Source organism: Aquarana catesbeiana, linkage group LG11, assembly GCF_042186555.1.
Source record: "Aquarana catesbeiana isolate 2022-GZ linkage group LG11, ASM4218655v1, whole genome shotgun sequence".
NCBI classification, from domain to species: Eukaryota; Metazoa; Chordata; class Amphibia; order Anura; family Ranidae; genus Aquarana; species Aquarana catesbeiana.
Window position 1 is genome coordinate 255,667,617 of NC_133334.1, and position 12,500 is coordinate 255,680,116.

The 12,500-nt window shown below is 43.9% G+C and overlaps 1 protein-coding gene across 2 annotated transcripts in view; it reads left to right on the forward strand.

Moving 5' to 3' along the window:
* The window catches only part of CDH16 (cadherin 16), a 102,030-nt gene extending 94,790 nt beyond the window's left edge, over positions 1–7,240 (forward strand). Inside the window, exons 17-18 of one of the 2 annotated variants that reach the window (XM_073605701.1) lie at positions 4,942–5,058; positions 6,836–7,240. In XM_073605701.1, coding sequence (XP_073461802.1) covers positions 4,942–5,058; positions 6,836–6,933 — 215 coding nt within the window. In that variant the 3' untranslated portion in view covers positions 6,934–7,240. The remainder of the gene's footprint in view (positions 1–4,941; positions 5,059–6,835) is intronic. The other variant, XM_073605702.1, reaches the window with a different exon arrangement.
* The last annotated feature ends 5,260 nt before the right edge of the window (positions 7,241–12,500 follow it).

Sequence of the window (12,500 nt, forward strand, 5' to 3'; positions counted from 1 at the left end):
CTTACGGACTCAGATCCCTCCTTCCCTTTCTCCTCCATAACTGTCCTCTTATAGAACCCTTCCATCCCTCTCCCCTCACAATCATCCCTCTTATTAACTTAAACCCCTTAAATTCCTCTCTCCTCCACAACTGTTCCTCCTATTTGCCCAAACCTCATTGACCCACTCTTCTCCACAACTATCCTTCTAGACCTAAATACCTCCATCCCTCTCTCCTCCACAGCTGTCCCCCTTATAGACCCAAACGCTCCTGTCCCTCTCTCCTTCATAATTGTTCACTTCTAGACCCAAACCTCTCTGTCCCTCTCTCTTCCACAATTGTCCCTCTTATCGACCTAAACCTCTCTGATACTATCTCCCCTACAAAAGTCCTCTTATAGATCCAAACCTTTCTATCCCTCTCTTCTGCACAACTGTTGTTCTTCTAGACCCAAACAACCCCATCCCTCTCTCCTCCACAATGGTCCCTCTTATAGACTCACACCTCTCCATCCCTCTCTCCTTCCAAGCAGTCCCCCTTATAGACCCAAACCCCTCCCTCCTTTTTCCTCCACAACTGTCCCTTTATTGACTCCTCTCTCCTCCACAAATGGTCTTACTATAGACCCAAACCCCTCCATCCCTCCTCTAGAACTATACCCTTATAGAACCAAACTCTTCTGTCCTTCTTTCCTTCACAAGTGTCCTTTTATATACCATAACCACCTTCATCCCTCTCTCCTCCACAACTGTCATTCTTTTAGACCCAAACCCCTCCTCCACCCCTCTCTCCTCTAAAACTACAGTGCCTTGAAAAAGTATTCATACCCCTTGAACATTTCCCCTTTTTGTCACGTGACAACCAAAAACGTAAAATGTATTTTTATTGGGATTTTATGTGATAGACCAATACAAAGTGGCACATAATTGTGAAGTGGAAGGAAAATGATAAATGGTTTTCAAATTGTTTTTACAAATAAATATGTGAAAAGTGTGGGGTAAATTTGTATTCAGCCCCCCTGAGTCAATACTTTGTAGAACGCCTTTCGCTGCAATTACAGCTACAAGTCTTTTTGGGGATGTCTCTACCAGCTTTGTACATCTAGAGAGTGACATTTTTGCCCATTCTTCTTTGCAAAATAGCTCAACTACGTCAGATTGGATGGAGAGCGTCTGTGAACAGCAATTTTCACGTCTTGCCACAGATTCTCAATTGGATTTAGGTCTGGACTTTGACTGGGCCATTCTAACACATGAATATGCTTTGATCTAAAGCATTCTATTGTAGCTCTGGCTGTATATTTATGGTTGTTTTCCTGCTGGAAGGTGAACCTCCACCCCAGTCTCAGGTCTTTTGCAGACTCTAATGCCCTGTACACATGAATAAACTCTGAAGGTTTTTCTGACGGCGTTCCGATGGAATTCCGCTCAAGCGGTCTTGCATACACACGGTCACACCAAGTTCCGACCGTCCAGAACGCGGTGACGTACAACACGTACGAGGGGACTAGAAACGGAAAGTTCAATAGCCAGTAGCCAATAGCTTCCATCTCGTACTTGCTTCAGAGCATGCATCGTTTTTGGTGCATTGGAACAGCATACAGACAAGTGGTTTTTCCGATAGTAATTTGTTCCACTGGAAAAATATAGAACATGTTCTCTATCTGAGTCCACATGTTCTCTAAGTCCATCAGAATTTTCGACAGAAAAAGTCCGATGGGGCATACGCACGGTCGGAATATACAAAGAAAAGCTCCCATGGGACTCTTTCTGTCGGAAATTCCGCTCGTGTGTACGCGGCATAACAGGTTTTCTTCTAAGATTGCCCTGTATTTACTACATGGCTTCTTGCAAATTGCAAACGGGACTTCTAATGGCTTTCTTTCAACAATGGCTTTCTTCTTGCCACTCTTCCAAAAAGGCCAGGTTTGTGGAGAGCACAACTAAAAGTTGTCCAGATATTTATTTGTAAAAAATATTGAAAACCATTTATCATTTTCCTTCCACTTCACAATTATGTGCCACTTTGTGTTGGTCTATCACATAAAATCCCAATAAAATACATTTACGTTTTTGATTGTAACATGGCAAAATGTAGAAAATGTCAAGGGGTATGAATATTTTTTCAAGGCACTGTATACCCTTATAGATCCAAACTCCTCTGTCCCTCTCTCCTCCACAACTGTCCTTTTATATACCCTAACTACCTTCACCTCTTTTTCCTCCACAACTGTCACTCTTTTAGACCCAAATCTCTCCAATCCTCTGTCCTCCTCAACTGCCCTTCTTTTATATCCCAACCCCTTCATTCCTCTCTTCACCACAATTGTCCCTCTCATAAACTCAAACCCCTCTATCCCTCTCTCCTCCACAACTGTTCTCCTATAGACCCAATATACTCCATCCCTCTCTCCCCCACAACTGCCCCTTTTACCGACCCAACCCCTTCTGTTCCTCTACCCCACAACTTTTTCCTATAGAGCCAGACCCCCCCCCCCCCCCCCTCCACTACTGTCCCTCTCATGGACTCAAACCCTTCCAGCCCTCTCTACCCCACAATGGTCACAAAAGTCAACAGCGCCAACAGTCAACCCCCCCCGTCCCCCTCCACAACTGTCCCTCAAACCCCTCCATCCCTCTCCTCTCCACAACTGTCCCTCCTTTAAACCCAAACACCTCTGTTCCTCCCTTCTCTGTTACTTTTATGTTAGATAGTTACATAGTAGGTGAGATCGAAAAAAATACACAAGTCCATCAAGTCCAACCTATGTGTGTGATTATATGTCAGTAATATGTTTAAAGCCTAACTCCAGCCATTCTTTGCACAAACCTTTTTGGGTCTACCAAAACGATCTAATACCATGACTTGCCTAACATTCAGCTGATTTTCGATTCCGTTTTTCAATTAAGCTGAACCTTGCACTAGATTTAAACATGGATTGTGTCAATGCTCAAAGGACTCAAAAGGGCAGAATTACCAGGATATGTTAGTCAAACATTATGTATGAAATATCTTCTGAGTTAGTAAGACAGTATGATCAAGAGTCATCATGGGACATGGACCACATGCAATATTCAAGCCCCGATGAAGGGGGGTGTATGGAGCATCTGAATCCGATTGGCTGTTTTATGTGATCATATGATGGATCATTGAACCTACTTGGACTCTTTCATCATTTGGTCTAACATGCTTGTTGTGTTTTTATATTTGGAGTCATTTTTCCGCACGGTGGGGGAGCCTTGCTTCATGCGATCAGCCCCCCCCCCCCATCAACCAGTAAGTTCACTTAATATTTCTATTTTTCTCCATTTTACGGAATGAGTCACTTTCGCAGCTCCCCTCTCGGATATCTGGTTTTTGGGTTTCACTCTCGCTGACAGCTCTGAGGGACCTTGTCTGTATTCTTCTATGTACTTGTCACCCAGCTCACCCTCCCCCCTCCATTGCCGCTATTAAGGGCGATTATAAAATAATCTTCAGAAAATTGAAGTGCTCCACAATGTGCGCTAATCGTATCTCATTATTCTCTCCTGAAAGGGTGACTCAGACGCTTTCCCAGAGTTCCCTGCAGCACCTTGTAAATGGCATATGTAACAATTAAAATATTTTATGTTTTTTTTTTTTTTTTCTTTCCACGAGGCCTCTTCAGCCCATGACAGGTGACTGGCGGCCGACGGGAACATGTGAGGGAAATCCAAGAGCAAGGTCTAACTGATGTGGTTCTCTGCATAGAGAATATCAAGAATAAGGCAAAAAGAAATCAGTTTATTGATTTTAATGCAACGCCTGATGATTAAAGGGAAATAGAAAAAAAACTAAAATAATCCCACATATATTGAATGCAGGGCTGTTCATGCTGTGAAACTGCATCTATACACATTCTCTGTAAATAGGGCAAAATCAAATGCTATTAGGCTATTTTCCCTCCAGGCTGAATGTTAATTAAAAATCATGACCACTAGATTTAGCTGACAACCATAGTAAATAAGTATTTATTAAGGTCCAAAGCTCCATCTAGTGGCCATAGTGTGGTATATTCCTGATTCACTCTAGCTCAGTGGTTCTCAACTCCAGTCCTCGGGACCCACCAACAGGCCAGATTTTAAGTATTACCTTGGGGAGTTGCAGACTAGAGTACTGCAATCACTGAGCAGCAAGTGATATCACCTGTGATGTATTTCAGCTATCTTGCAAACCTGGCCTGTTGGTGGGTCCTGAGGACTGGAGTTGAGAACCACTAGCTCAGTGGTTCTCAACTCCGGTCCTCAGGACCCACTAACAGGCCAGGTTTGCAAGATAACTGAAATACATCACAGGTGATATCATTTGCTGCTCAGTGATTGCAGTATTCTAGTCTGCATCTCCCCAAGGTAATACTTAAAATCTGGCCTGTTGGTGGGTCCTGAGGACTGGAGTTGAGAACCACTGCGTGACTAGCTGAATAAATAACATTTAACCTGGAGAGGAAATAGCATAGCAATATTTGACTTTGCCCCCATTTGAACAGAACAAAAGTACATTTCACAGAACAAATAGCCCAGCAAATACATCCCATAAAGCCTGTGTTCCAATGTTACATAGCCCTAGCCATCAGCTATATTCTGTATATTTATGTAAAATGTGCTGTGGATAAATACCTGAACTCCTATTATCTATTGCATAGCTGAGATTTTCCATTGGCTGCTCCAGCCTCTCCCCATAACTTGCTTTGGTTTTCTAAGGCTCGGACGGTCTCATATTTCAGATAATAGGTGTAGCCTTTATCCAGGCATGTGTATGCGAACATGAATGGAAATCACAGGTAAATATGTGGGGAATGAGAGTCTCGCTTCTCATGGGGGATACTGGCAGGACCAGTGGAGGAGATTCTGCATACAGCCTTCATTGTGACTGCTAAGGACACGTTATTTCATCAGGATTTGGTTCGGTTCTGCTTTTAATGCTCTTCTTCTGTCCTCCAGTTTTGGTGTGTCATTGTAACAACAGAGCTGTATGCAAAGTGGACGTAGACAAGATGCCCGGCATGCCAACGTTATCCTCTGCGTTGGGCATCCTCCTGGGCACACTGGGGGCGATAGGTAGGTACCAGATGTGTGCTACGGAAACTGAGCTATTTGATTGGTTTAATCTAGTAATGGGCAACCTTTCAGCTTCCAGACAACAAGGGTGTGCACCCCAAAGCTCAAACACAGAGCAACAGAGGCAGTGGCTTGGGGTATGCACATGCCACGGCTGTGATGCTATGCCATGGCAGAAATTATATAGAGCAAAGCAATATTTTTTACAATTTAGATTTTTTTACTTTTTTTTTTCAATTTTAATTTATTTATTTTTACATTTTTAATTGTCCTGTTGGGGGGGGGGGGGGCTTTGGTGAAATATCAGGGGTCTAAACAGACCCCCATTGTCTCACAGTTAAGACTCAGCCTCAGCTGCACAAATAAAATGAATAGGAGGCTTCCTATTCATTTACAAACCGAAGCATAGTAAACACAGTTTACTATACTTCAGTGATGAATGGACACAAGAGCAATTGGTACTGACTGCTGACTGTGTTTATTCAGAAAAGGAAGGGACTAGTAAACGGCGACATATTTACCAGCCCCTTTCCAGTACCCCCTACAGCACAGCTGGAGGGAGGAAGATGAGGAGAAGCTGGCAGTGCTGCAGGGGGAGGATCAAGAGGATCGTGTGTCTGCAATAAGGCAGTCCAGCCAGTCCTCCTGCTCGGCAGGTGCCCAAGCCCACCTTTTGAACTTCTAGGACCTGGGCACGGTACAGGAGGGCTGGCTGTACTACCTTATCAGTAGCCCTGGTGCAGGGGGTGATTAGGGTGTGCCCAAGCACACTCGACACACCCCCTGCACACACCTCTGGTTCCAGCATGTTCTTTCCGCTTTCCAATGGTCCGATCTGGTGGTCCTGCCCCCAAATCTGTAGATATTTTTTGAGAATTAAATTGCTTTTGAAAAAAATATTTAACCATTTGCACAATGAGTGAGAGAGGGTAGACAGGAGAGGTGGCTGCCTTGGGTTCTTCAAACAGAAAAAGGGGGGGAGCAAAAAAGGCACAACCTACAACCTAGATAGCAAGAATAACTTGCTACAAATTTGTGGCACTGTTGAATTGTAAGTATGTTAACTTGCTATACATTTTCACTGTAGCAAATTTGCATGACAGACCTCTAGCAAAAGCAAAGTTGCAGTGGTGAGTCTACCGCAAGTAAAGTCACAGTGCCCCCTGTGGTGGAATGTCTATTGCACAACATAACTGAACCAGAAGTTGCAGCAGACTTGCAGAATGTTTACAAAGAAAGCTGACCTGGAGTCATGCAATGCTGGCTTGCTACAATTGTGCAACAAACTTGTGAAGCCTGGCAAGTCTAGCAAAAGCACAGCAAGTCATTTTCAAACTTGCAGCACAATTGCACAATTGCTTGCTATCTGGGAACCTACACCGCTCACAAAATTAAAGAAAAAGAAGGTTGACCACACTGCAATGCCCAGGGAAATCCAAAGTTTATTCCATATACTCCACGTCACAAAAACATCAGAGTTCCAGGTAACAAGAAGACAGGAAACAGCACTTAACGCGTTTCATGCAGAATGTACTTAATCATAACCACACCACTCACAGCTTATGGGGGGGGGGGGGGGGGTGCACTTTGGCCTTTTTACATTGGGTGCTAAAGGAAGCTTTCCCACCCCTGCTCATCAGGGATCATTGATGTTGCAATAAATGGAGCTCTGCCCCACCTGGTAATAGGGAACACATGAACTTTTCTTATTGGACTTGGGCAGAGCTGTTCTTATCACTGCTATTTACTAACATATCTGATATTGTCCCCATTGCAGGGATCATCCTCATCATTATCTTCAGTCACTTGGCACTCTCAGCACCGCGCCGTAAGGCAGGAACAACGGATGACATTCCGCTGAAGAACACAATTTGAAGACCTATAGTTATAAGTTGGAGCGTTTTGTACTGTTTCCTTCCAGCGGCAAAATAGTTTGTGTTCGGCTCCCTGTGGTTCTGATTAACCCCAAGATAATGCCCAATTTTTTCACAGATTCAATATGGCTGAACACTGCTAATTTAATACGGCCCCTCCCAGGGGAAGTATTGACACATAAGAATGTTAATATGAACAGAATATCGAAACAGATTTGTCAGCTGGGGATCAAGACACCACATCCCATAAACTAGAAAATACACATGGAATACAGAGTGGGGACTTTTAGGGTGCCAGACAGAGATAATATACTACATCATATTTTAAAATTCATATCAAATTTTATTGAGTACATTAAAAGATACTTTAAAAAAAATATATAATTTGAATAAAGAATCCAGGCATACAGTACAGCGATTATTGCTCAACATGTTTTGCCTAAAGGTGGCTTCTTCAGGAGACTTTTAATTTACTGTACTGAATGTTCACTGTAGACAAAAAGAATACACATTTAAAGACAATATCACATGGGGCCATGTAGCCCTGTTATCCATGTTTCATACATAATTAATTCATATTACAACAAAGTTACAATGAATAATCTGAAGGTCTGCTCATGATTATTCATTGTAACTTTGTTGTAACATGAATTAATTATGTATGAAACATGGATAACAGGGCTACATGGCCCCATGTGATACTGTCTTTAAATGTGTATTCTTTTTGTCTACAGTGAACATCCAGTACAGTAAATTAAAGAGGAAGTAAACCCTAATGGGTTTACTTCCTCTTTGTTTCCCTGCAAAGGCAAAGAATAATGGGCTACTATGCATGGCATAGTAGCCCATTATGTGTCACTTACCTGACACAGGAGCCTACGATGTCACCGCTGTCACCTCTTCCACGAAGCGTCCATCTTCCTTCCGGGTATCGCTGCTACGGCGCTGTGACTGGTCGGAACAGCAATGACATCACTCCGGCGCATGCGCGCGGGAGCCGCCAGTGACGGCATGATCGCCTTCACTAACGGCACGCTCAGTGCCGTAGACATCGGTGCCCGTTTTCAGGAAAATATCTCCTTAACCGTGTAGGTTTAGGAGATATTTCTTCCACCTACAGGTAAGCCTTAATCTAGGCTTACCTGTAGGTTAAAGTGGTCTGTAAGGGTTTACAACCACTTTAAAACTCCTGAAGAAGCCACCTTTTGGCAAAACATGTTGAGCAATAATTGATGTACTGTATACCTGGATCGCATGTGATCGCATGTGATCTTTATTCAAATTCTTTTTTTTTTTTTTTTTTTAAAGTATCTTTTAATATACTCAATAAAATTTGATATGAATTTTAAATATGATGTAGTATATTATCTCTGTCTGGCACCCTCAAAGTCCCCACTCTGTATTCCATGTGTAGTTAATATGGACAGATCATCTCTGGTGAAACACTAATGGAGCCTTTAAATTTGTGATGTTTTCTAAAAAAGTAAATAGGAAGAAGATCTGAAAGAAATATAATTTTTATCTGTTTTCTCCTCATATGTGAAATGTTTTCCTGAAGTGAACATAAATAGCAATAAAATGACACTGAAAAGATTTCATGTACCGTATTTGCCGGCGTATAAGGCGACTGGGCGTATAAGACGACCCCCTAATTTTCCAGCGAAAACGTTGGTTTTGGGGTATACTCGCCGTATAAGACGACCCCCTTCCGACTAGTCTGTCTGGTAGCTTCGGTAACATACTGAAACAGCAATAATAAGTCTGTGCAACTTGATCACCAGCTTTGTGAAGCAATGCTGCGATGGTAAATACCTTATGTGCCCGGCAAAATCCACTGTAGAGGGAGAACCAATGTGTGCAGAGCCAGATGGAGGGTCAGGTGCTTCAAACCAAAGCTCCGATGGTGGATGGCGAGATGGCTGTGGAAGGAAGAGGAGCCAAGGGGTAACCAGAACAGGCACGATTTTGTCCAAAGGAGATGGTTCTGATCAGCGCATTTGGTAACATACTGTATACATACTGTATACCGCGCTGCGCCAATCACGGCGAGTGATGTATTCTATTAATGAATACAAAGTCTGCTCGGATTGGCTTTGAGGGTCAGAGAGGCACGGGCTGATGATGTTACAATCTCTGCCAATCCGAGCAGGCTTTGTATTCATTAATAGAATACATCGCTCGCCGTGATTGGCAGAGGTTGGAAGCTACATAGAGTACTACTGCACATCCAGCAGGCGGCATTTTATACCGGCGTATAAGACGACCCCCGATTTTTGGGAAATATTTTTAAGTATAAAAGGTCGTCTTATACACCGGAAAATACGGTAACTATTAGAGATGACTGCTATGTGATTCCCTCCACTCCAGAGACTGCTGCAGCCTCCCCTTGTATACCCCATGATTGTGTTACAACATGTAGCACTACCCGCATAGGAGCTGCTGAATAGGATGGGTCCTCTGTTTTTTCCCTCGACCTTCTAAAGAACTAGGCAAATATAAAATGGGTTAACAATGGTAATAACACAATTTAGCATACAAAGTGATAAACAGTGAGGACTAGGCTTAAGATGACATTTGGCATTCGGATCAGCATAAAGAGTAGCAAGACCACCTCAAGTGCAGCAGTGAGCAGTAATAAAGTTTAATCTACTGAGTGCTGGAACTATACTGCCAGAGCGCATTCATGGCGGCGATACTAGTTCTAGACGACTGGATATTCACTGTCCAAAAGAAAAGGAGGATAGTAGCGGAACAAAGGGGGCTTGCAGAATAATTATTATGGGAGGGGCAGACCTTTGAGATGTTCTTCTGCCGGATATTGTTGGGGCCCTTTAAGAGTGTCTTCCCGGTTGACCTACATGCAGTATAGGTACAGTATAGATATGGTATAGTATCAGCACAGGTGCAAGGTAGATGTGGTTCAGGTGCAATAAAATGTTTGGTATAAGGCAGTATAGGGGTGGTATAGGTACAGTCTGTGCTTGCAATAAGTGCGGTATAGGGTGAAGTTGGTGTCCTGCTGTCAGTGGCTCAGTCCCTGCTAGCAGTATGGGCGATTAGCCTTTTCACCAGTCCCTAGGATGTTGCGGTGACCTCTCACTGTAGAAGGGGGGCGGTGAGAAGCAGAGGGTGAGTGGACGCTCCAGTCTCCCTGCTGCAGCGGTGCAGGCCCTGTGATGTGGGCAGTGCTGCGATGCCCCAGGTGTCTTCACTCCCAGTGTCAGGCTTTGATATCTGTTGGTATGGTCTCCCACTGGCAGCTGGATATCCAGACAGAGCTGCTCTCCCTCTAACCCCCTCAGTGCCAGGAGGAATAACTTTCCTGGACAGTTTAATAAACATCCTCTCTCTACTCCTCCTACTGCACAGTCCATGTTGGGATCTGTAGTGTAACTAGGGTTGCCACCTGTTCAGGATTCACCCGGACAGTCCAGGTTTTGAATCATGTGTCTGGGTTTCAACTGGGCTGAAATCCGGACACATGATTCAAAACCCAGACTTTTCGACATTATTCAGACAGGCATGTGGCTTGGAACAGGGCCTGACCGGAGGGTGAGGGGACACTATGCGCGCATTACTATTCTCTTTGGAGTGCCCAGGTCTGTTGCAAATTACAATCCTATAGTGTATACTAAAAAACAAAAAAATTGCTGTGCGCCGTTAAAGTGTTCAGGTTTGACTTGAAGAAAAAGTGGCAACCCTAAGTGTAACCATTATATTATAGCCATTATATGGCTACCATTCCAAACTACAACTCTCAGGATTCTCAGCACTCTAGATAGAAGTCTATAGGTTTGCTTGGCTTTAGCTCTCCCCCTGCTGGCTGGTGGAGGTTGGTGCAGCATAACATTAAAGCAGGGTTAAACCCAAAACCAAAAATGTAATATATTGCAGTGTACCAATCAGTAGATGTGGTGGCTGCATTTGTTTTCTTTTTTTTAGGCTTTTTTCCCTCTGTTTTAACCTGGTGATATGGCCAGTAACACACGTGTTGTATTAATGAGACCCCACTCTGGATGAAAGAGCACAGGGGGCGCATCAGGCAGCACCAGTGTGGGGAGAGATGATTGTTAGATGAACTAGCAGATTTAGATGCACTAACAAATTGAAGCCAAACTCCAGCTCACATTGAAGTTACAGTAACAGTTTTTTTTTCTGGATAAAGGTTTTACATAAATAAATAAAAGCTGATCATTGTAAGCACCTGTCAGTGGTAAATGGTTTGTCTCAACAATCTAACTGCTGCATCTGAAGAGAGCTTGTTCTGTTGAAAAAACAACAGACTTACTGGCTAGATCACCAGAAAGAAAGCCTAAAATGAAAACTAATGCAGCCACCACATCTAAGTATTGGTAATCTGCAATAATAAATATTAGTTTTTGGGTTAAATACCACTTTAATATCGCAGTAGAGAGATAGAGGCAAATAAAGAGTAATGTCTCCTTCTTTGTGTTGTTGTAGACCAGGGGTAGGCAACCCGCGGCACGCAAAGCCTCTTTTGCCGGCACTCGACTCCCTCCCCATCAGCAGAGCAGCGCATGGAAGTGTCAGTGAGACACTAATACATTCCAATTTCAGAATTCCCCACACCGCACCTGCACCGAGGGGGAGGCACTGCGCCCCCCACACATTGTAAAAGATGGAAAACATTGTTTGGCTCTCTAACTTTGCTGTAGCTGCGATCGTCAGCTTTTGTGATGGGTTAGAGATTGGGTGCAGTTCTGCTGGGGGGGGGGGGGTGGGGGGGTGGTCCCTGTTGTTTCCAGGAGGAGGAGGACTGTCATTGGCCACTGCTAAAGCCAATCACAGTCCTGCTAGCCCCGCCCACCATCTGGAGGAAGATGACTCGCTTGGTTGCCACTACCAATCTCAGAAAGAAGAGATTTCACTGTGATTGAGAAAACCCCAATCAGGTGACAGTTTGTGGAATTATTGTTGAGTTTCTGGGAACTTTGTTGAAATTATTCCTGAAGCTTTGCGTCACTTACTACTGAACCCCGGCACTCTGTGTCCCTTTAAGTCACAGCCGGTATTCAGCGCAATGAAAATCACACCCAACCACTTTTTCTCAGCTGCGGGGTCCCAACTTATGATCCTGCACACAGGCCCACTGCTTTCAGAAAATACCCCTGACCTGAGCTCATCATTGAGCATCCATTCCAGATGCTTGTATGTGACATCACATACATCACATACATCACATACATCCCATACATCACGTACATCCCGTACATCCCGTACATCACATACATCCCGTACATCACATACATCCCATACATCACATACATCCCGTACATCCCATACATCACATACATCCCATACATCCCATACATCCCATACATCCCGTACATCACATACAAGCACATGGGCTGGATGCGAGAGTTGGATCAGCAGGATGAATGTGCCAGGACAGGTAGATGTGTCTCATCTCTGCTTCCTTTCACCACTCTGCATATCACACATATCATAGATGAGAAGAAGGTATAGCGGTGGGGAAATTGAGCAGGAGGGGTTTAGAAGAGCAGGAGGTACAATAGTGGGGCAGATGTGCAGGGAGGTACAGTAGTG